This window comes from Phocoena sinus, chromosome 1 (genome assembly GCF_008692025.1).
Source record: "Phocoena sinus isolate mPhoSin1 chromosome 1, mPhoSin1.pri, whole genome shotgun sequence".
In the NCBI taxonomy this organism is placed as follows: domain Eukaryota; kingdom Metazoa; phylum Chordata; class Mammalia; order Artiodactyla; family Phocoenidae; genus Phocoena; species Phocoena sinus.
Genome location: NC_045763.1, coordinates 68,342,362 through 68,367,460, shown reverse-complemented (window position 1 = coordinate 68,367,460; position 25,099 = coordinate 68,342,362). Strand labels below are relative to the sequence as shown.

The following is a 25,099-nucleotide window of genomic DNA, read 5'->3' as shown; positions in this document are numbered from 1 at the left end:
ACGGACTGTGGTTTTTCTCTTTACCAATGTTTCTTTGCACACTTTTTGCCTTCTTTCCCCCATAATTTCAGTTTGCGAATGGCAGTGACTTCCCACTGTGCTTGCCCTGATCCCCACACTGCGTCATCTTTATTCTGCAGAGCTGCTTCTCACATTCTCTAAAGAGAACCTGGTTATTGACTTTTCAGTAGATGGACTCTCCTGGGTCAGGTTTCTATCCCTGGCAAAATTATCAATGGTCAGGGGTGGAATTACTGTGGGAGGGAGGTGGGGTGGAGCTGGAGACAGTCTGTTGTGGCATATCCTTTCTGCAAGGATATCTTCTAGGAAAGAGGTTGGTGGGCAATGTAGGTGGTCAAAATATGCCCATTATAGACCAGTTGGTGTTTTGGGTCAAATTGTATTCTTGATCAGTTAGATATCTATAAAATGGGTTGTGGGAATCCTCATACATTGCTAGTGGGAATGTAAAATAAAATGGTACACCTATTGTAGCAATCTGTTTGGAAGTTCCTTGATATATTAAACATAAAATTACCATACGATCCAGCAATTCCACTTTTAGATACATACTGAAAAGAATTTTTAAAAACAGGTATTCAGGTAAAAAACCCTTGTACACAGATGTCCATGGCAGCACTGTTCACAGTAGTAAGAGGGTGGATACAACTCAAATGTCCATAAACTGATGAATTGATTAAAAAATGAAGTTTTATCAATACAGTGTGGAATACTATTCAGCCATACAAAGGAATGAAGTACTTTTACATGTTACGACATGGATGAATTTTGAAAATAGTATGCTAAGTGAAAGAAGCCAGACACAACAGGTCACATATTGTATGATTTCATTTATGTGAAATATCTAGAAGAAGCATATTCATAGAGATAAAAAGCAGGTCAATGGTTGCTAGGGGCTGATGGTTGCACAACATTGTGAATGTACTAAATGCCACTTAATTGTATGCTTTAAAATGGTTAAAATGGTGAATTTTTTGTTATGTGAATTTTAACACAGTAAAAAGAATGACAAAGTATGGGTGAGGTATGTGCATACCAGAGGATGCTCAAGAAAATCCATTGGGAGATAGGAAGAAAATGCTATTTATATGTATTTTTCCTTATTCTTAAGAATTTTGGGAGTTCTTTGTATTTGTTTATAATGTATATAATAAGTACAGTAAAACATATAATTTATAAGTAAGTATACATATATTGGAAGCATGTGCCACAATTTTTATTTTATTTTTACCAGTAGAGCTGCTTGGTACAAAAATATGAAAATCATTGTTTTTAACAAGGAAAAGTCAGTTATTAATCATTAACCTTTTGCTTAAGCGGGGAGTTTCAAAAAAATATTAGTAGATTCTCTCTTGAAGTCAGGATTATAGAATCCTAATAATACATTTAGAGAAACTTGGCCTCAGCTGGCATTCACTTTACAGTGAAAACAACTTTGGGTTACTTTAGCCAAATCATGGTTATCTATTATAATTAGACTGACTTTTTTTTTTTTTTTTTTGCGGTACGCGGGCCTCTCACTGTTGTAGCCTCTCCCGTTGTGGAGCACAGGCTCCAGACGCGCAGGCTCAGCGGCCATGGCTCACGGGCCCAGCCGCTCCGCTGCATGTGGGATCTTCCCGGACCGGGGCACGAACTCGTGTCCCCTGCATCGGCAGGCGGACACTCAACCACTGCGCCACCAGGGAAGCCCTAGACTGACATTTTAAGTATTACTGTCATTCTTAAGAAGAACACCAAAGGGATCTTAGGAATCAGAGACTTGTGAATTTTCTTCATACTGCGAAATTGAAGCCACTAATGCTAATGATAATAAATATGAATACTGGTTATTTAGAGAAAAACCAATGATTTGGGGGAGAGGAATCATGGTTTCTGCAAGGGCAAGGATGGGAAACATGCCTAGCCAATTAATGAGAATTCTTTAAGAGAAAATTGTTAATAAAGAGCACTCAGGAATGTATAATGTATGTAGACTTAGGAGCCTTCGGGAAGGTTCTGTGTTATAGTTATTTCTTTTTAAATATGTGATTAAAAATATTAGTTAATTTGAAGGGATCTTTGACATACAGGAATTACATAGTGGTTATATTGATATTAGGTAGCATGTGACTATAGGTAGTACTACTGATTTGCTAAGTTTTATTTAAAAAGCAAAAATAAGTAAAACATCTTTCACTTTACAGATATCAGTGCCTCATTTTACTGGACTCAACCATCATGCTCAAAATGTTTTTGGAACTCAGTTTCTAACAGCTTACAGAATATCCTCAGTGGCAATCATTTTTGAAGGATATTTAATTTTTACTTGGTTTCTTAATCAGGTTTGGTACAGAAATACAACATGGAGAAATAAATATACTTTGTGTCAGAAATGAAATTGTAAGTAATGAAACTGATGTTCTTTCATTCCTCACTAACCTGAACCTAATGTGACTAATGAACTTGGCTCTGAAGAATTTCAGAAAAACTTTATAGCCATTTTGCATATGCATCATCTATCACTATCTTCTTTCCTAGATTGTGAGTTTCTTTGAAGGTGGGACCAGGTTTGTTGCACGTGATGTAGTTCCTTCACATTGGTTTAATCATTGCCGTCTTTGTTAAAGATTTAGAATATTTTATGGATCTCTCCGCACCTCCTCTGTCTCATTTTTCTAGTCATCATAGTAAAAAATTCTGGGAAATAATACTGTGTAAAGACCATCCTACTCCTTGATTATATTCTATAGTTCTGCATCTGTTTAATTTTGAACAACCTTTCTTACTACCCTAAGTTGATGTACTGTGATGGTGGTGTTGCCATTTTTTTGTTAAGTAGAAAGAAGGCTTCCTTGAATTATTTGGTCTGTTGATCATCACTTGTGAAAGCAAAGAGAGAAAGAGAAGAGGGAGCAACTGGGGCTACACCATTGTGGAGGTTGATGGTTGTAGATGCCTCTACTGCTGGTGCCATGCTGTGCAGTCATTCCTGCCACCCCATTCATTAAGGCCTCTTTGAAGAATGAATGTTCTTTTTACATTTGCTTGCTTCCCTAATATTAGAAGTGGATTATAACTTCTGGTCCATTGCCCATGGTTAGACTCTGAAGCTATGTTTTGATATGAAAGTAGATAAACATAAATGTTGTGAGGGATTTGGAACTTGAAGCTAACTAGGCACACCCTGGGCTCTTCTGTTTTTTTTTTTTTTTCTCGTTTTATTTTCTTTGCTTTCAAGACTGTTCTCACATCTGATTTTTATATCCAGTCATCCATGTTATTTTTAATTCTTTGCTACTTTAGGATGAAGAAACAGTAGTTAATAAATCGTTTAATAAATGACTGGACCAGTCTAGGGTTCAGCGTGGTGAAAGTCAGCTCCTAGTTGTAGAAGTGGCAGCTATTATGCTAATCATCCATGTAATTAAACCTGGCTTTTATTTTTCTCTTTAGAGGAACAGCAAAATTGCTTGTTTACTGTTATGACCTACTGGATAGAGAGATTCATTCTAACACTTTACAGTTGCTGTGATGATAATGGTTTCAGAGGCTGTTTTATCCCTCTGAATTTATAGGTGTAAAAACCTAGACCAGAAAAGATAAGTCATGTTCAAGATTGTAAAATTAGTGGCAGAGTTGCCACTTGTTCCATGTTTCCTGACTCTCAGACCAGGCATTTTCTACTCTTAATTTCTTATAAAAGTTTAAAATTGTTACTATTATTATTATTTTGGTCTACATAACAGTCCTGAGGGTGTGCTTGTCAAATTTTACCACCTCAGTGAAGAAACTATAAACTTCTCCAAAATTTTTTAAATGGACTTTATTTTTTAGTACAGTTTCAGATTTACAGAAAAATTAAGAAGTACAGAGAATTCCCATATGTCCTGCAATATTTCCTCTGTTAACATCTTATAGTAGTATAATATATTTGTTATAATTAGCGAATTGATACATTTTTATTAATTGTATATAATATAGTTCAATTAACATATATAAAATTTATTAAAGTAAACACTTTGTATTCAGAGTTCCTTAGTTCCGGAATCCCAATTAGTATACCATGTTTCTTTTAGTTTTCGTGTCTCTTTAGGCTTCTCTTGGTTGTGGCAGTTTCTCAGACTTGTCTTGTTGATGACCTGGGCAATTTTGAGGGATACTGGTTAGGTATTACAGGTGCCTCTGTATTGTAATTTGTCTGACTTTTTTCCTCATGATTAGACTAGGGTTGTGGGCTTTTGGGAGGGAGACCACAGAGGTAAAATGCCATTTTTATCATGTCATATCAAGGGATATACTGTTAATATGATTTATTGCTGTTGATGTTGACCTTGATCACTTCACTGGGGTAGTATTTGTTAGATTTCTTATTGTAAAGTTACTCTTCTACCAGTATCCATATTGTATTGTTTGGAAAGAAATCACTGTACAGCCCACATTTAAAGAGGGTAGAGCATTTACATAAATTATTTGAAATTCTTCTGCGTGGGATATATTTTTTTCTCTTTTCTTTCATTTATTCAGTCATTTATTTAAATCAGTATAGACTCATAAATATTTATTTTTATACCTTGGGGTATAATTTAGTACTGCTTTATTTTATTGCTCAAATTGTTCCAGCTTTGGCCATTGGGAACCTTTCTGATGGCTCCTATGTCCCATTAAGGTGATATATTTTTGTTGTGTGTATTTGTTTTTTGAGCACTTTCTTACTTTTTGGAACTTCAAAATACTCCAGACTCATCTTGTATGTTTCCTGCCCCAGTCCTAGGATCAGCCTTCTCTGCAAGGAACCTCAGTTCCCTTTATTGGAAAATGGTATTAGAAACCAGTATTTGAGCGCTGTGAGTACTCACTGATACTAGGGTTGCTGTTGCTTTTATTTAGTGTCACAGCAGATAGAGCAAGAACATATATGTGTGTATACTAACCTGTGTATACACATATCTCTAAATCTTTGTTTTAAATTTTTTTTTTTTTTTTTTTTTTTTGCGGTACGCGGGCCTCTCACTGCTGCGGCCTCTCCCGTTGCGGAGCACAGGCTCCGAACGTGCGGGTTCAGCGGCCATGGCTCACAGGCCCAGCCGCTCCGCGGCATGTGGGATCCTCCCGGACCGGGGCACGAACCCATGTCCCCTGCATCGGCAGGCGGACTCTCAACCACTGCACCACCAGGGAAGCCCTGTTTTAAATAAATTTATTTATTTTTATTTATTATTTTTGGCTGTGTTGGGACTTTGTTGCTGTGTGCGGCCTTCAGTAGTTGTGGCTTGCAGGCTCTAGAGTGCAGGCTCAGAAGTTGTGTCCCCCCACCAAAGAAGTGGAAGGAATAGCAGTGGAGAATAAGGAATTTTCTTTCTTTTGATTCTAATAAAATCAAGGTATTTATTACATTATTTAAGACCTGGTCTTCACAAATTTATTCTATGGTTAGGACTTCAAAAGTATAATTCAGCTAAATGCAAGTGAAAACAAGCTTCTATTTAAGAGAAATATGTTATACTCAAATTTCTTCAGAGATGAAAGAGTTTTTCCTGCATGCTGTTATATTAGGGATTGTGTGTTTAGACCAATACTTTAACAGCAGCTAGATGATGTTTTAGTCATTTACTGATGAAGGTAGAACTTGCCAACTATTACCCAAACAAGGTGGTAAAAGTAAAGATCGTCAGACACTTTAAAATAAGGGCACACTCTGTAAATACTGATTTTCTTGGCATGGATAATTTTCGTTTTCCCTTAGCTAAGAAAAATAAATGATGTTTCTATTTTTAATATGCAGGCTAATATTTTATAAACAGATTATATTTTTGCCTTTAGGTTTTTTTTCAGTCAAAGCCATGTAAGTGAAAAATTTTCCAGCTTAAAAAAATATTGTGTGTGTATATAATTTAAATGGAGAAAGAGCTGGTCTGTAACAAAGACAAGTATTTAAATTTTTTTTTTAACCAAAAACAACATAGGAGGCATAAGGCTATGTCTAAGCATAAAGGGAACGAGGGCTGATACTATCAAATGCTTATTGAAAGTTTTTGAGATGTGGGAAGCCTCAATTCAAACATATTTGCATTCAGAAGCGAACAGCAAGGTTTAGAGATCCAGGGAATGGGTGTAGAACGTAAGGGATTGGTGAGTTGACTCTTCTCACATAGCTTACTAGAGATATTACTTTTGGTACATGACACTGCCTAAATTTGCTTTCTTGATTTGTAAAGACTTAAATTTAGCTCACAAATAATTTTTTAAAAACATTTTTATTGGAGTATAATTGATTTACAATGTTGTGTTAGCTTCAGGTGTACAGCAAAGTGAATCAGTTATACATGTACATATATCCACTCTTTTTTTCAATTCTTTTCCCACATAGGCCATTACAGAGTATTGAGCAGAGTACCCTGTGCTATGCAGTAGGTCCTCATTAGTTATCTCTTTTATGTATAGTAGAGTTTATATGTCAATCCCAGTTTCCCAATTTATCCCTCCCCCCCCTTATCCCTGGTAACCTTGTTTATTTTCTGTATCTGTGACTCTACTTTCGTTTTGTAAATAAGTTCATTTGTACCCTTTTATTAGATTCTACATATAAGTGATATCATATGATGTTTGTGTTTCTCTGACTTACTTCACTCAGTATGACAATCTCTAGCTCACAAATAATTTTTAAAAATTGTATTGCAGTTATACATTATCTTTGCCCCTTAGTTGTTAAATTATTTCATTCATTCATCTCAACTGTGAATAGTAGTTTCTAATATTGATAATTTTTTTTTTTTTTTTTTTTTTGCGGTAAGCTGGGCTCTCACTGTTGTGGCCTCTCCCGTTGCGGAGCACAGGCTCCGGACGCGCAGGCTCAGCTGCCATGGCTCACGGGCCCAGCCGCTCCGCGGCACGTGGGATCTTCCCGGACCGGGGCACAAACCCGTGTACCCTGCATCGGCAGGCAGACTCTCAACCACTGCGCCACCAGGGAAGCCCGATAATTCTTTTTTAGAAGATATTTATTTATTTGGCCGTGCCAGGTCTTAGTTGCGGCATGCTGGTCTATTTCCCTGACCAGGGATCGAACCTGGGCCCCCTGCATTGGGAGCATGGAGTCTTAACCACTGCACCACCAGGGAAGTCCCTAATATTGAAATTTATTACTTTTTTTTTTTTTTTGTGGTACGCGGGCCTCTCCCACCGCAGAGCACAGGCTCCGGACGCGCAGGCTCAGCGGCCATGGCTCATGGGCCCAGCCGCTCCACGGCATGTGGGATCTTCCCGGACCGGGGCACGAACCTGTGTCCCCTGCATCGGCAGGCGGGCTCTCAACCACTGCGCCACCAGGGAAGCCCGATAATTCTTAATGAATCTTTATTGCTTTTTAGGATTGATACAATGTAGCAGAATAGAGCTGCACATTAGAATCACTTATGATGTTTTAAAAATATATGAATGCCTAGACTTGCCCTAGAGATTCTGATTTAGTCTGTGGAATCTCGATCACCCCTCTCTCTCTCTTTTTTAAAAAGCTCTCCAAATGATTGTAATATTCAGCCAGGTTTGAAAGTCATTGCCTTATATAGGATAGTTTTAGAACCCATCTAAAAGTTTCAATACTGAGACTAATTTTATTTTTTATGGCCACGCTGCGGCTTGGGGGATCTTAGTTCCCCAACTAGGGATCTAACCTGAGCCCACGGCTGTGAAAATGCTGAGTCCTAACCGCTGGACCGCCAGGGAATTCCCTACTAATTTTTTTTTTTTTTTTTTTTTTCTGGTACGCGGGCCTCTCACCTCTGTGGCCTCCCCCGTCACGGAGCACAGGCTCCGGACGCGCAGGCGCAGCGGCCATGGCTCACGGGCCCAGCCGTTCTGCGGCACGTGGGATCTTCCTGGACCAGGGCTCAAACCTGTGTCCACTGCATCGGCAGGCGGACTGCCAACCACTGTGCCACCAGGGAAGCCCCCCTACTAAATTTTAATGATTCAGCTTAAAAAGATAAATTTCAGATTGGTTTTTCAATTAAAATATTTCATTAAGAATTTTAAATTTGGATTTCCCTCGTGGCGCAGTGTTTAAGAATCTACCTGCCAATGCAGGGGACACGGGTTTGAGCCCTGGTCCAGGATGATCCCACATGCCACAGAACAACTAAGTCCATACACCGCAACTACTGAGCCTGTGCTCTAGAGCCTGCGAGCCACAACTGCTGAAGCCCGAGTGCCACAACTACTGAAGCCCATGCGCCTAGAGCCCATGCTTCGCAACAATGAGAAGCTCGCGCACTGCAACAAAGAGTAGCCCCCACTTGCCGCAACTAGAGAAAGCCCCCGCACAGCAAGGAAGACCCAATGCAGCCAGAAAATAAAAAATAAATAAAATTAAATTTTAAAAAAAGTTAAATTTATTTTTAGGAGAAAAACTTTTAAACTTACAACATGTATTTTCCTTTTTTCTTTTTATGACCCTTAAAAGTGGGTGCTAATCTTTAATTTGGCATCTATAATAAGATGTCTTCTGACATTTATTAAGCATAACTATTATAATCTACAATAATATTAAAAAATTCTTATATTGTTTATACGCCATTAGATGACAGGCAGCATAGAATTTTAAAGGGCCAGTCCAAATAGCATTATGTCAGAAGTGGTTTCATGGTAATATGTTGCACTCTGATCATATTTTTATTTATTTGGTCTTATACTTTGAAGAGCAAGTAATAAGTAAATGTCTGTAAACTATCAGATATAGTTTCCCTCAGTCTTCATTTGTGTTAATATTCATTTACTGAAAAAGATATGTCCTTGAGAACATCTTCCATCATTTCTTTGATTCTAAGAAACGATTGAAATCTTTCAGTTTTCTGGAACACTTCAGCTAATATATAGTAACATTTGAAGACCGCAACAAAAATGCAAACTCAAGTTACATGGATTTGTTATGATTAATTTAAAAGTAGGTATTACAAATATGATTTTCTAATGTCTTACTAGCCTAGCTGAACTTGAATTGGCAGGCTCTTGAATAAATAGATGGTTCTAGTTTTAAGAAATAATTATTATTTTTTTCTAGACATAGTAATTTTTGTCTGCCATGTTCAGAGTCCTAGGTTTAACTAATTAGTTTAGAACTATCTTAAAGATGGGGTGAAAAAAATTACAGTAGTAGCTTGTTAATCATGCTCATAAATCATGTAAAAATAAATGATTGTGTATGACCAGCATCTATTTTGACTTATTAAGTGTAGGTGAAATCCAAGTCGGTCACTGGCATTGTGATTTAGGGCTCACAAGTCTTTCAGTGCTAGGGTAATTACCTTTGGTTAAAGATGGTGCTTCAGTACTATAGATCCTTTTTTTTGGATTATATTTGATTAACAATGCTGTGTTAGTTTCAGGTGTACAGCAAAGTGATTCAGTTATACATATACATGTATCTGTTCTTTTTCATATTCTTTTCCCATTTAGGTTATTACAGAGTAGTGAGCATAGCTCCCTGTGCTATACAGTAAGTCCTTGTTGGTTATCTATCTATTTATTTATTTATTTAAAAAAGGTTGAGCCTTCTTTTAATTAATTTATTTCTATTTTTGGCTCTGTTGGGTCTTCGTTTCTGTGCAAGGGCTTTCTCTAGTTGTGGCAGGCGGGGGCCACTCTTTATCATGGTGCGTGGGCCTCTCACTATTGCGGCCTCTCTTGTTGCGGAGCACAGGCTCCAGACGCGCAGGCTCAGTAGTTGTGGCTCACGGGCCTAGTTGCTCCGCGGCATGTGGAGACCAGGCTCGAACCTGTGTCCCCTGCATTAGCAGGCAGATTCTCAACCACTGCGCCACCAGGGAAGCTCTATTTATTTATTTTTATAAATTTATTTATTTTTGGCTGTGTTGGGTCTTCATTCTTGCGTGTGGGCTTTCTCTAGTTGTGGCGAGTGGGGGCTACTCTTCATTGTGGTGCACAGGCTTCTCATTGTGTTGGCTTCTCGTTGTGGAGCACGGGCTCTAGGCACGTGGACTTCAGTAGTTGTGGCATGCGGGCTCAGAAGTTGTGGCTTGCGGGCTCTGGAGTGCAGGCTCAGTAGTTGTGGCGCACGGGCTTAGTTGCTCCGCAGCATTTGGGATCTTCCCTGACCAGGGATCGAACCTGTGTCCACTGCATTGGCAGGCAGATTCTTAATCACTGCACCACCAGGGAAGCCCAGTTATCTGTTTTAAATACAGCAGTGTGTACATGTCATGTCCAAACTCCCAGTCGATCTCTCCCCACCACCCTTCCCCCTGGTAACCATAAGTTTGTTCTCTAAGTTTGTGAGTCTCTTTGTGTTTTGTATGTAAGTTCATTTGTATCAATTTTTTTTTAGATTCCATATATAAGCGATATCATATATTTGTCTTTCTCTGACTGACTTCATTTATTATGATAATCTCCAGGTCCATCCACGTTGCTGCAAATGGCATTATTTCTTTTTAATGGATGAGTAATATTCCATTGTATACATGTACCACTTCCTCTTTATCCATTCATGTGTTGGTAGACATTTAGGTTGCTTCCATGTCTTGGCTATTGTGAACAGCAGTGCAGTGAACATTGATGTGCATATATTCTTTTGAACCATATTATTTTCCAGATATATGCCCAGGTGTGGGATTACTGAATCATATGGTAGCTCTATTTTTAGTTTTTGAAGGGGCCTCCATATTGTTCTCCATAGTGGCTATACCAATTTACATTCTTACCAACAGTGTAGGGGGATTCCCTTTTCTCCACACCCTCTCCAGCATATTGTTTATAGGTTTTTTGTTTTTGTTTTTTGTTTTTTTGGCTGCGTTGGGTCTTCGTTGCTGCATGCTGGCTTTCTCTAGTTGCAGCGAGTGGGGGCTACTCTTCCTTGTGGTGCGTGGGCTTCTCATTGCAGTGTCTTCTCTTGTTGCAGAGCACAGGCTCTAGGCATGTGGGCTTCAGTAGTTGTGGCTTGTGGGCTCTAGAGCACAGGCTCAGTAGTTGTGGCGCACAGGCTTAGTTGCTCCACGGCATGTGGGATCTTCCTGGACAGGGATTGAACCCGTGTCCCCTGCATTGGCAGGCAGATTCTTAACCACTGTGCCACCAGGGAAGCCCTTGTCTGTAGATTTTTTGATGATGGCCATTCTGACTGGTATGAGGTGATAGCTCATTGTGTGGTTTTTTTTTTTTAAGATTTATTTGTTTGGTTGCACCAGGTCTTAGTTACAGCAGGTGGGCTCCTTAGTTGTGGCTTGTTGGCTCCTTAGTTGCAGCATGTGGGCTCCTTAGTTGTGGCAGGTGGCCTCCTCCTTAGTTGCAGCTCCAGGGCTCCTTAGTTTTGGCTCGCAAGCTCCTAAGTTGTGACACATGGACTCCTTAATTGTGGCATGCAAAGTCTTAATTGTGGCATACATGAGGGATCTAGTTCCCTGACCAGGGGTCGAACCCAGGCCCCCTGCATTGGAAGCGCAGAGTCTTATCCATTGCGCCACCAGGGAAGTCCCCTCATTGTAGTTTTGATTTGCATTTCTCAAATAATTAGTGATGTTGAGCATCTTTTCACATGCCTCTTAGCCATCTTTATGGGTTTTTTTTTTTTGGAGAAATGTCTATTTAGGTCTCCTGCCCATTTTTTGATTGGGTTGTTTGTCTTTTTGACATTGATCCACATGAGTTGTTCGTAAATTTTGGAGACTAATCTCTTGTCGGTCGCATTGTTTGCATATATTTTCTCCCATTCTGTGGGTTGTCTTTCGTCTTGTTTATGGTTTTCTTTGCTGTGCGAAAGCTCTTAGGTTTAATTAGGTCCCATTTGTTTATTTTTGTTTTTATTTTCATTACTCTAGGAGACAGATCGAAAAAGATCTTGCTGTGATTCATGTCAAATAGTTTTCTGCTTTTGTTTTCCTCTGAGAGTTTTATAGTATCTGGTCTTACATTTAGATCTTTAATCCCTTTTGAGTTTATTTTTGTATGCTGTGAACAAATGTTCTAATTTTATTTTTTAACATGTAGCTGTCCAGTTTTCCCAGCACCATTTATTGAAGAGACTGTCTTTCCTCCATTGTATAGTCTTGCCTCTTTGTCATAGATTGACCATAGGTGCGTGGGTTTAATTTTGGGCTTTCTATCCTGTTCCATTGATCTATATTACTGTTTTGGTGCCAGTACCATACTGTTTTGATGACTGTAGTTTTGTAGTATAGACTGAAGTCAGGGAGCCTGATTCCTCCAGCTCCGTTTTTCTTTCTCAAGATTGCCTTGGCTATTCGGGGTCTTTTGTGTCTCCATACAAATTTTAAGATTTTTTTTTTCTAGTTCTGTGAAAAATGCCATTGGTAATTTGATAGAGATTGCATTGAATCTGTAGATTGCCTCGGGTAGTATAGTCATTTTAACAATGTTGATTCTTCTAATCCAAGAACATGGTATATCATTCCGTCTGTTTGTGTCATCTTCAGTTTCTTTCATCAGCGTCTTGTAGTTTTCAGAGTACTGTACAAGTCTTTTGTCTCCTTAGGTTTATTCCTAGGTATTTTATTCTTTTTGATGTGGCAGTAAATGGGATTGTTTCTTTAATTTCTCTTTCAGTCTTTTGTTGTTGGTGTATAGAAATGCAACAGATTTCTGTGTATTAATTTTGTATCCTGCAGCTTGACCAAATTCATTGATGAGCTCTAGTAGTTTTCTGGTAGCATCTGTAGGGTTTTCTTTGTATATACTGTCATGTCATCTGCAAACAGTGACAGTTTTACTTCTTCTTTCCAATTTGGATTTCTCTTATTTCTTTTTCTTCTCTGGTTGCCATGGCTAGGACTTCCAAAACTGTGTTGAATAAAAGTGGTCAAGTGGGCACCCTTGTCTTGTTCCTGATCTTAGAGGAAATAAATGCTTTCAGCTTTTCACCATTGAGTATGATGTTAGCTCTAGGTTTGTCATATATGGCCTTTATTATGTTGTGGTATGTTCCCTCTATGCCCACTTTCTGGAGAGTCTTTATAAATGGGTATTGAATTTTGTCAAAAGCTTTTTCTCCATCTGTTGAGATGATTATGTGGTTTTTATTGTTCAATTTGTTGATGTGGTGTATCACACTGATTCACGGCTATAGATCTTTTTTTTTTTCTTTTTCTTTTTTTTTGTGGTATGCGGGCCTCTCACTGCCGTGGCCTCTCCTGTTGCGGAGCACAGGCTCCGGACACGCAGGCTCAGTGGCCATGGCTCACGGGCCCAGCTGCTCCGCGGCATGTGGGATCCTCCCGGACCGGGGCACGAACCCGCGTCCCCTGCATCGGCAGGCAGACTCCCAATCACTGCACCACCAGGGAAGCCCCAGAGTCAACCTTTCTAATAGTCCCTTTCCCATCTGCATTTAAACATGCTTAAGTCTTTTCTGATTTAAAGATTTTCTTTTCATTTCCCAAATACCTTTCAACTACTTACTTTCTCCCCTTCACAGCTAAATTTCTTGATTAAATTGATTATATTTCCCATTTCTCCTTTGTTAACTTTTCACTCAATCCTAAAGTATTGAAGTCTAGCTTAAACCTCCTAGCACGCCACTGAAGTGACTTACTAATGATTTCCTTGTGTGAAATCTAGTGGACATAGCCTTTTACCTTAGATTTTTTTTTAAATTAGAAGTTGGCTTCACTGGCCCTCCTTCTTGAAATTTTTTTCTTTTTTAATATTTCTTTTGTCCAGGCAGTCACCAAGTGCTATAGAACCTACCATATAAATCTCTCAAATTACCTACTCACCTCATTCTTTCTCCATGCCCACTACCTGAATACAGTCTGTCTTTCCTCTTGGTTATTACAGCAAGAGCTCATTAATTGGTCTCCTTTTGGAGTCTTGCTCCACTCTAATCCATTCTCCTTGTTCTGGTGTGAATGGTTTTTGTAAAAAGCAATTTTTTTCCTTCAGCTTAAAACTCCTCCAGAGCTTCCCATTGCCCTTAAAATCAAGTTCAGTCTTGACTTTCAGACCTGTGTGTAATTGATCCCATTCTTCCTCTCGAGCCTCAACTCTGTCTTCACTCCCAGTCGTACCAAACCTCTTTTCTGGTCTTAGGTTCTGTGCTTTGCCTAGAAGCATTTCTGCATAATGTTCCTTCTGTTTGGTTGGAAAAATTCTTGAACTCTTCTTCCCTTCTACACCTCTTCCCCAGCTAATTCCCTTTCTTCTTTCTGGTCTCAGCTGAACTTCTTTTGGGAAGCTTTTCCTGACCCTCAGAGACCTCTGTTTAAAGCCCTCCTATATTGTGTGCATTCCTCTTTACAACACTCATACCCCATATTGTAATTGACTGTTTACTTATTTGTGTTGCCCCCTTGACTGATACCTCTGATAGGAAAAGGCCCTTTGTATCCCGAGTGTTTAATGCAGTACTTTAGCATAGGAGGTGAATGAGTTAATGAAAACAGAATGAAATCATGCTGCTTCTTCAGGTATTTGTAACTAAGAAAAACTATGTTAAAAACCGTACTTTGGCATCAGAGTATAGAAATATGTATGAAGCTTGTTTAAGCCTTCTATTTAAGTTAGACCCAGATAAAACAAAAAGTGATAAGACAAGGAAAATATAGCTTAACTGTCATGCTTTTTTGTTGTTGTTGTTGTTAAAGTATTGTAGACAGAGATTGTAGACTCCAATCTAGATTTATCCTAAGCCAGTTTCCAGGTACTAAGATAGACTCGGAAAAGAGAAATCTGATAACTTTTATTGTAGAGACCATTGAAAGAATGACTGTATCTTCAGGATATTGATGAAACCTTAAGGGAAATGCCTTTTTTTTTTTTGCGGTATGCGGGCCTCTCACTGTTGTGGCCTCTCCCATTGCGGAGCACAGGCTCCGGACGCAGAGGCTCAACGGCCATGGCTCACGGTCCCAGCTGCTCTACAGCATATGGGATCTTCCCAGACCGGGGCAAGAACCCGTGTCCCCTGCATTGGCAGGCGAACTCTCAACCACTGCGCCACCACGGAAGCCCCTTCTATGCTTTTAAAATTAAAAGAGTACACGGTTTTTTCTTTATTTGTTTTTCTTTATTTTTTTTATTAATTAAAAAAAAATTTTTGGCTGTGTTGGGTCTTTGTTGCTGCGCATGGGCTTTCTCTAGTTGCGGTGAGCAGGGTCTACTCTTTGTTGCTGTGAGTTGGCTTCTCATCATGGTGGCTTCTCTTGTTGTGGAGCATGGGCTCTTGGCACACGGGCTTCAATAGTTGTGGTGCGTGGGCCCAGTAGTTGTGGCTCCCAGGCTCTAGAGCACAGGCTCAGTAGTTATGCTGCACAGGCTTAGTTGCTCCGTGACATGTGGGATCTTACCAGACCAGGGCTCAAACCCCGTGTCCCCTGCATTGGTGGGCGGATTCTTAACCACTGTACCACCAGGGAAGTCCCTCTTTATTTGTTTTTAATTCAGCATTTTTAGTTGTTTTCAATACAGGGTTGATCTTTATATCTGGAAAGACATACTTTCAGGAGCTGAGGTATTAGTTTCTGTCTTAACACAGAATTTCATAAAAATCTTTTTGATCATTCTCTAATGAAAAGTGAGAGAGACCATTTGTGAATTCTTGAATTTGAAAATCCTGTAGTTTTAGAGTTTCAAATCCTTCGTGAAGGAAGACAATAATTTTAAAAACCATGTGTTCTACTTTCATGAAAGTAATTTCTGTTCAATCATGTATATACATGGTGAGCTCAATATTTTGCAGACAGTAGAAAATGCCACACTTAGTTAAGATAATGGTATAGTTAGAGTAAATTGAGGCTCCTCCCTCAATTGTTTTACCCTGGTAGATTGCTATGATGAAATTTGTTATTGTTTAAAATTTTGTTAAAATGTTACTGTTATTTTTGAGAACCAATTTGCTTTACATAACTTTGTCCTATTGAAAATAAAATCTACAATAAATCTTGCTCTTCTTTTTCTTATTTCCTTCTACTCACAATGCATACAAGAGTGCATTTGTGCACACATGTGAAAACATTTGTTAAGTCATCTGATTGTAAGTTTTTCCTATACCCCTTTTCCTTTTCTTCTTACAGTATAAACTAATAGATTTATTATTATGTCATGTTACTTTCTCTAGTTTTTTTCAGTGTGTTTAATCAAGCTTAGTGTTCCAGCTAATAGTAATCATGCTACTCTTTCCCCCTCATCTTCGTTCCCACCTCATATACTATAAAACTTTTCTTTTTGCTAAGCCGGGTTTTAATTAATTAATTAGTTAATTTGGCTACGCCAAGTCTTAGTTGAGGCCCGTGGGATCTTCGTTGTGGCATGCGGAATCTTTTAGTTGTGACATGCGAAATCTTAGTTGTGGCATGTGGGATCTAGTTCCCTGACCAGGGATTGAACCCAGGCCCCCTGCATTGGGAGCGCAGACACTGGACCACCAGGGGAGTGCCTGCTAAGCTGTTTGAAAGTGTGCTGTAGACTTATCACCTGTATATGTTAGTATATGTCTCCTAAAAACAAGGACGTTCTCCTACATAACCTTAACTACCTTATTACACCAGTTTGGCACTGATACAAAGAGCAATATATTAAAAATTTTCCATCTATACACCCAAATGTCCGTTTTCCTGCTGTGGGAACTAATCTCAGATTATGCATTACATTTGATTGTCATATCTCTGTATCTTTTGATCTAGAGCAGGGCCTTGCAGACTTTTCCCTAAAGGCGCAGATAGTAATATTTTAGGCTTTGGGGATCAACTCCACTTTATAGCTACTCCACTCTGTCATTGTAGCTAGAAAACAGCCATAGACATTGTGTAAACAAATGAGTATAGGTATGTCCCAATAAAACTTTATTTAAAAAAACAGGCAGACCATAGGTTGTAGACCCCTGATCTAGAATAGCTTTCTTTTTTTTTCCTTTCCTTTATTTTTTTTTGGTGATGGTGAGGTCTTTAGTGACACTATTTAATGACTGAATAATCAAGCCAATTTTAGGGGCAGAATAACCCTCAGTTTAGATTTTTTAAAATGTTTCCCCAGGGACTTCCATGGTGGTACAGTGGTTAGGAATCCACCTACCAGTGCAGGGGATACAGGTTTGAGCCCTGGTCTGGGAAGATCCCACATGCCGCAGAGCAACTAAGCCCGTGTGCCACAACTACTGAGCCTGCACTCTAGAGCCTGCAAGCCACAACTGCTGAACCTGTGTGCCACAACTACTGAAGCCCATGTGCCTAGAGCCAATGCTCCACAACAAGAGAAGCCCACACACCACAACGAAGAGTAGCCCCTGCTTGCTGCGACTAGAGAAAGCCCGTGTGCAGCAATGAAGACCCAATGCAGCCAAAAATAAATAAATAGTTTCCCCATTAGTTTTTTAAAATTACAAATGCCATGTAACCTTCCACAATAGAATTGAAATCTGACTCGAAAAAGATTCTGGCTTGCTTGGAAATAAAACCTTTCTCCTCTCTCTCTCTCTCTCTCTCACTCTCACTGTCTCATAGTGTGTGTAATATCACTGCCTAGAAATTGGAGAATGCAATTAAACTTCTAGATTGTTAATTCTTGGTATCCTCTTTCAGACATCAGTATTTTTACAAATATACTCTTTCATATAAATGTTTTAAAATTCACAGAAGTGAGTAAAGAATTCAGGAAGGCTTGGAGAGTGAAAAGTAGTGAAAGTAACTTAGATGTAGATTTGAAGAGTATTTCTATTTTAGTCAAATGTGATTCCTCAGTACACAAGCTAAAATTCTTTTTATGTTGAAGACATGAAACAGAAATAATATTAACAATTATCTGCCACAGCTAAGCTTGCTGTTCTTTGCATTGGATTCAGCTTTAGAAATAGATAAAAAATAATTTTGAGAGATTTAATACAAAGTTGTCCATGTGGGGAAGCTGTACTCTACTTGCATTCATGTAAAAGTATATACTTTTTTTTTTCCCCCAGTCTTTCCATCCTCTTACTTGGTTCAGTGAATAGCAGAATTGAAAGCAGCATGTTTTACTGGAGTAAAAGAGTTTCAGGATTTTTTTTTTTTTTTTGCTATACGCGGGCCTCTCACTGTTGTGGCCTCTCCCATTGCGGAGCACAGGCTCCGGACGCGCAGGCCCAGCGGCCATGGCTCACGGGCCCAGCCGCTCCGCGGCATGTGGGATCTTCCTGGACCGGAGCACGAACCCGTGTCCCCTGCATCGGCAGGCGGACTCTCAACCACTGCGGCACCAGGGAAGCCCTTCAGGATTTTTTAATGCTTGAATTTCCTTTAAATATCTCTGTGAACATCTATGGTGATTGGGCACTGTCCTACCATCTTTTATTGGTTTTGACTGAGAGAAGGTTTTTCTTCATATTGTGCCTTATCACAATTTGATTCTAGTTTGCCCCTTTCTACATTATAAAACAAGTCTATTTTCTTTTCCACATAACTGCATGTTACATAAAGATTGAAATAATATTTTATTGCAGGTTCCCATTTCTTGGCTAATTATTCCTCACATCACATTATGGAACAAATGGCTGGCATGATCTGTGCCTTGGTTTACTTACCTGTGAAATAAGGGTAATGGTACCTATCTTGTAAGTTGATTATGAGAATTGACTAATTGCACATTGTATAATATATATAGTACACATTCAGTAAATGTTTGACACTATTTGTTATTTCATATTACATAGTCTCCCATCCATCTTGTGTGGTCATGAACCTGTTTGTCTCTCAAAGCAGAGCTGAATACAGTAGCAAGTATGATCCGATTAGCCCAGGAAGAGTACAGTGGCCACATCACCGGTTAATTTGAACTCAAATTGGAGTTTTCTTTTTAACTCATTGTGGAGAACTTCAAGCATACAAAAAAGTGGACAGAATGGTATGATGGACCCTCACATACCCATCCTCCATCCCCCACGACATGGCAGTCCTGTCCCCATTCCTTCCCATCCAGTTCCTTTACTCCCTCTCTGGTGTAGTGGTAGATCCTCTATTATACCTAAGCTCTGTTCCTGATTTACTTTGATAATTACTGAAGCTTTTAAGGATAGTGCCTACATTAATGAACAGGTGAATCTTGCCTCAATTGATGCCTGGGTCAGATTCCAGTGGTTTGTTTTTAGAGGTGAAGTGAGTGGATGGGTAGGATTGAAATTAGATTTGTCTGTATTATACTGTTTTTTAGATGTCATGCCAGTTTTTTATTTTCTCCATTTCTGCTTAGGGATATGTATGATAATCTTATTGGTAAAATCTCTGAATACTCTAGGAAATTATTCAAATTAGCTGGCCTAGAAGACTTAAATTCACTATCTTCTTACAGTCTTTTTACTTATTCTGGACTTTTAAGTCTTTACCAATGTATATATTAGGTCTTTCAATTTGCTAATCATTTAATCTTGATTGAAGAGAAGCAAAATAGGGAGTGAAGAGTTATACTTCCCTTGTAATCTCTTTTGGAATTATTTTTTAAAGTCAGAATCATTGTGGAATAATTTACATACAGTAAAAATTGTTATAATTTACTGACTTCAAATAGAGGCCTTTCTTCCCAGTGGCAGTGACTGACTGTAGCACTTTTTTCAAGCCTCTGCTTGTTTTTTCCTATAACTCTGTTCTTACTTGTGCCTCATTAATTGTTACTTGCTTACAGTAGTTTGCTGCAAGTTTAATAGACTCATAATCATTTTCATATTGATGATACAGAAGTGTGTCCTATTTAAAGCAGGGGTCAGTCATCACAGAGACACCATGTAAGTCTTTGGTTATTCAGCTACATGGGGTAGGTATTCTGAAGGTGAAATATGGCAATTAAGAGTATTATAGAGAGGTTAGGTTCTATCTGACTCAGTACAATCACCCTAAGATTGAGCGTGGGTGAGCCTGCCTGGTAAGAAAACACCAGCACGGTCAAGGTTTGTACACACCATACACCTCAAAGCAAACAGAGGCAGAGTGAAGGTGAGTTTAGGCTTAACCTCTGTAACTGATCCAGGAGTAACTTAGTACAGACCTTGGTTTCCAATTCAGTTCTAACTTTTTTTTTTTTTTTTTTTTTTTCAGTTCTAACTTTTGAATGAAGTATCTCTAGCTTGAGAGAAGCCTTACCCTTCAGTGTTAGGAGTTTTTACCTTGATTATTAAACATCTCATCAGGGATTAGTTAACAAGGGACTTGAGAATAAGAATATGTTTTAGGCAGGGGGCTGAAACGGTGTTCTAATAGAGAATGTCATGTTGCAGTTACGCGATGGCTGTGAACATCAAAATTGCATTGTTTTACCCTTGAAATTTCTGCTTGTTTGCTAACTTCCGGACTTAAAAGTTTCAGTATACTTTTGATTGCACAGAACATCTGTCCATTTGTTCATTCAAAGAATATTTACTGAGCATCTATATGTTGGGAAGTGTGCTGCACACTGAATAAACAAAACAGTGGACTTTTCAGATGTGTTTGCCATTATGGAGTTTATAGTCTGTTGGGAAACAGAATGAAATTTATTGAAAGCCATAAAGAAAAATTGTGCTTCACTAATATTTTAAAGACCTAGTGACTTATTTTGAAGTGAACTTGGAGTGATTTGTTCTTGGTTCTTTTGCAAAATGCATTCGAGTATTCAGGGTTTTTGTGCTAATGTGTTTCCTTATGTGTATTGATATGTGAAATTAGACATTAGAGAGGCAGGACAATTTGAACTGGGGTGGGGGGGAGGAGAATATGAACAGATAATAGGTTTGTGTGGGTAAAATTCTATGTTAGCTGTGCTAAATAGACTGTTATAGGCAGGGAAGTAAGAAATATCTTTGAGTCCTTTCTTCTGTAAAAATGTTTAATACTTAAGAATTGACAGGGAAGGAAACTTCCTCTAGAATGGAGGTATAACAGAAAAAGCAAATGAGAACCATGCCAACTAAGATCATGTCTGAATTATGTGACAGTTTCTTGTAACTCTGGTCAAGAAAATTTGCCTCAGATTTCTTATTCCAACAGAGTACAACAGAGGGACTGAATTTGGTGATCCCTCCTGGTGCTAAAAATCTTACGATTTAAAAAAAAATTTGACTTGGATTGCTGGAAAGTCAAGATGCTTGCTTTCTTACTTTCTGTACTTCTTCCGGTTCAAGAATTAAGAACTTTAGATGGGAGAATAAGGCTTTGCTTTCTCTAACTGCTATTTTCTGACTAGGTACTTCGTAACTCAGGAAGACCTCATTTATTCCCAGTAATATGTTTTACTAAAACTCTTTCAGGTAACTTTACAAAGACTGTGTGACTTAATAGTAGATCACGGCTTGAACTCTTTTTTTATTTATTGTTGTAACTAGAAAATTTTAGTGAGGGGTTTTTTTTTTTGTCTCTGTAGTTATCAGAGACTGTTACAGACGATTGCTGTACTCGAGGCTCAACGTTCTCAAGCAGTCCAGGACCTTGAAAACTTAGGCAGACATCAGAGAGAAGCACTAAAAAATCCCATTGGATTTGTGGAAAAACTCCAGAAGAAGGTATATATTGAGCAATTTTTAAGATTTATTGAGATGTATTTGGTAATAACTCGGTTTATTCTTTTTATATGATTATATACTTGTTTAAATGTTTAACTTTTTTCCCCTTCTGTAATTAACCATGTTACTGAAGGCAGAATACTGCCTTCCTTCACCCCCACCAAACACACAATAAAATATACCTCAATGAAGATAGCTAGGAGCTTTAATTGGATGTGTGTTTAGAAACTTGATGTCCTGTTCCTAGCCATTTTTACAGTCTTTTTCTGTTACTTTCGTCCTTCCCCATCTTAAAAATATTTTCCCTGTTTTGCTTTCAGTACTTCAAGATTGTTGAAGCTAAAAGAAAAAATACTTTAGTATTTATTTACTGCTTAGTTTAGAGTTACTTTTCTAACTCTGAACGTAGTGAGATAGAAAACAATGGTGATACAAACAAAAACTATATTTTAAATGTCTTTAAGGTTATGGTTGCCAAGTCTATGAGAATGAGGTATATAAATTTTACTTAATTTTGAAATGTTCTTTTATTTTAGTGTAAAATTCCTTATAATTCTATTTTTTCCTTAAAACATAACTTTCATATTTAAGCAGTTAACCATTTGAAAGTGATTCAAGTTTTTATAACTTTCTTAGTGTGTAAACATGGAGATAATCTAGATGTGCATTTATGCCATAGTATGTGTCTTGAATTAGGGGCCCACTAATTATTCAGTAAATTTGAGAGGCAAATATTAATCAGCATTGTCTGAAAAGATTAAAACTGAAAAACTATGAAAAAGAATCCTCTTTTTCACCTTAAACAACACAAAAATTTAGCCTGTTCAGTATGAAAAATTTAGTTATTAGTTACTAGTTTTTAATGAGTCACAGAAGTGGTCTACCAGGTGTTGAGGGAACAGCCCTGGGGACTTCATTTTATTTAGATGAATATTGTTTGGATTTGGATTTTTCTAGTTATGTTATTTACTTAGCAAGCATTCCTTTCTCTGCTTTCAGAACATTGAATATCATAATAGACGTAGGATCTATATATTGATTTGTTAAACCTTCTAGAGTTTTTAGAACCCTATGGTACCCTCTGTGTTATAGTGGGCCCACTTAGGTGTTTATTGATTCTGCACTGCTGTCATGAAACAATTTGCTGGTGCAAAAAGATACAGTACTTACAGTGTTTACTTATCATTGATTCAGCTAAAACAGATGGTGTTTTAACCTTAATCGCATTTTATTCATGTTCTTGGGTGGGCAAAAAGATGCAGTTATGCACATTTACTAGATACGTATGTGGTTGGTTATTTGCTGGTTTTCCATTTCTGTGTTTAGTTTAGAACTGAATTTCTTTTTACTTTATCTCAGAAACAGAGATGTGATATTGACTATCTTAAGAATTTTTTCAAAAATGTACAAATGTGTATTAAATCACAGATACTTTGGTAATCATAAAAGACTTATGTTCCTTGGAAAGAAAATTTTCTGCTGGATTTAATTTAGAAGTTTGAGTTTTCACTTTTTCTGTGTTAACTCATGTATGCTTAAATTGTCTATTTTCTTCAGGTTTACCAGAGTAGTTAAGTTGTTGACATGTGATCTCTTTGTTTTACTGGACATCTAAAAACTCCTAATTGAAATTAAGGAAACTTGGATTATATATTGGTATATAGAATGCAGGGAACCTTTACGGCTTGTTAGCTTTCTTTGATATTACTACCATCATTATTTTAAAAGACACTCTGTTCTAATTTTTCTAAAGTTGAACCTTAGACTAATATGTGCTATTATGATGATGGTGCTAATATAATATGTCACAAGCAAAATAAAAATTAAGAATTCTGTGTCACAAAGTGGATTTTGCCTGCCAAGTTCATAATTTATGACCTGATTTTTTTCTCAACGTTTTATTTTGAAAAATGTTAAGTAGACGAAAAAGTGGAAAGTACTGTATAGTTAGCACACACATCCACCCCCAGATTCTACCATTAACATTTTATTATATTTGCTTGATTGTATGTTTATGCAATTCTTCCATCCACCATTCTATCTTATTTCAAGATGGAATGCATTTGATGCATTCCAGAGTTGCAGACATGCACACTTAACACCAAAACACTTCCGAATGCATATCGTTAACTAAAATTTTTTTTAAAACTTTTTCAGGTGAAATTTACATACAATGAAATTCAGAAATCCCAATTTTACCATTATATGAGTTCTGACAAATACACCCACCCATGAAACCCAAATCCCTATCAAAAGATTGATCATGGGCTTCCCTGGTGGCGCAGCGGTTGAGAGTCCGCCTGCCGATGCAGGGAACACGGGTTCGCGCCCCGTTCCGGGAAGATCCCACATGCTGCGGAGCGGCTAGGCCCGTGAGCCATGGCCACTGAGCCTGCGCGTCCGGAGCCTGTGCTCCGCAACGGGAGAGGCCACAACAGTGACAGGCCCGCGTACAGCAAAAAAAAAAAAAGATTGATCATACTGACCTGGTTTTAGTAATTATGACAACTCTTAACTTCTCTAAAGATGGTTGGCAAAGTAATTGAATTCCAAGTAAACTAAAGATGTAGTTTTGATTCTCAGAATGTGATGTTTTTTTGTACACGTGCTGAGTTATATAGTGCGAAAATAATTAATAGTTTTATGGATAAGTCAGGAACACATGGGTCCATTAAAAATGAATTCTGTATATCAAGTCATATCTATTATATTTCAGTCAAACACATTTCATGTGCTGTTCTTAGAGATAAAAATCTTTCTTTGCTATTTCTGTTTAAAGTGTGTTAGTGATAAAGTACAGTATGTTTATATAGTTCAGCTTTAGACCTCTAAAATTAGTGCTTATGTTTTGTTAAGTTCATTTTCCTTTACTTGGCTATCATTTCTACCATTTAGTGTTTAGACTATATTAACTTCATTGGCTGTTGGATTCAAAAAGTGAGTAGCAATGCTCAGTTGATGATTATTTAGATTTGGAGTCATGTGAAAATTTGGTTGTAGTTGATAATTTCTTGAATTAAACTTAGTTTGTCACTTTCATTTTTTTCCCCCACCAGGCTGATATAGGGCTTCCATATCCACAGAGAGTTGTTCAGTTGCCCGAGATTGTATGGGACCAATATACCAATAGCCTTGGGAACTTTGAAAGAGAATTTAAAAATCGCAAAAGACATACTAGGAGAGTTAAGCTAGTTTTTGATAAAGGTAAGATATTACATGATACAAATTTAATTAGAGAACTACCTGACAAAGTCTTGCTTTAATAATCCTATATGTGGTTTTCTTTTTAGTAGGTTTACCTGCTAGACCAAAAAGTCCTTTAGATCCTAGGAAGGATGGAGAGTCCCTTTCATACTCTATGTTGCCTTTGAGTGATGGTCCAGAAGGCTCAAACAGTCGTCCTCAGGTAAGCAGGATAAAGTGTTAGAGCAGGAAAATTTGAATTGTAGACAAAACATTTTAACATTTTGCTGGTTTGTATTCTTAAAATTCAAGCAGTCTTTCACTTGAAGGTATGATGAGAACATGAACTTTGAAGTTAAGAAAAAGCTGGGTTGAAATCATAACTCCACCACTTACTAGCTGTGGAACTTCAGATGTCATCTATATTAAAATCTCCAAGCTGCAGTTTCCTCTTAT

General features: G+C 38.0%; 1 protein-coding gene across 10 annotated transcripts in view; it reads left to right on the top strand.

Annotated features, from left to right (window-relative positions):
- Positions 1-25,099, top strand: part of ZZZ3 (zinc finger ZZ-type containing 3) — a 103,787-nt gene that overhangs the window by 61,855 nt on the left and 16,833 nt on the right. For 8 of the 10 annotated variants that reach the window (XM_032629087.1, XM_032629095.1, XM_032629157.1 and 5 more), the window contains 3 exons: positions 21,322-21,460; positions 24,517-24,664; positions 24,751-24,866. In XM_032629087.1, coding sequence (XP_032484978.1) covers positions 21,322-21,460; positions 24,517-24,664; positions 24,751-24,866 — 403 coding nt within the window. The remainder of the gene's footprint in view (positions 1-21,321; positions 21,461-24,516; positions 24,665-24,750; positions 24,867-25,099) is intronic. The other 2 variants (XM_032629143.1, XM_032629149.1) reach the window with 1 other exon arrangement.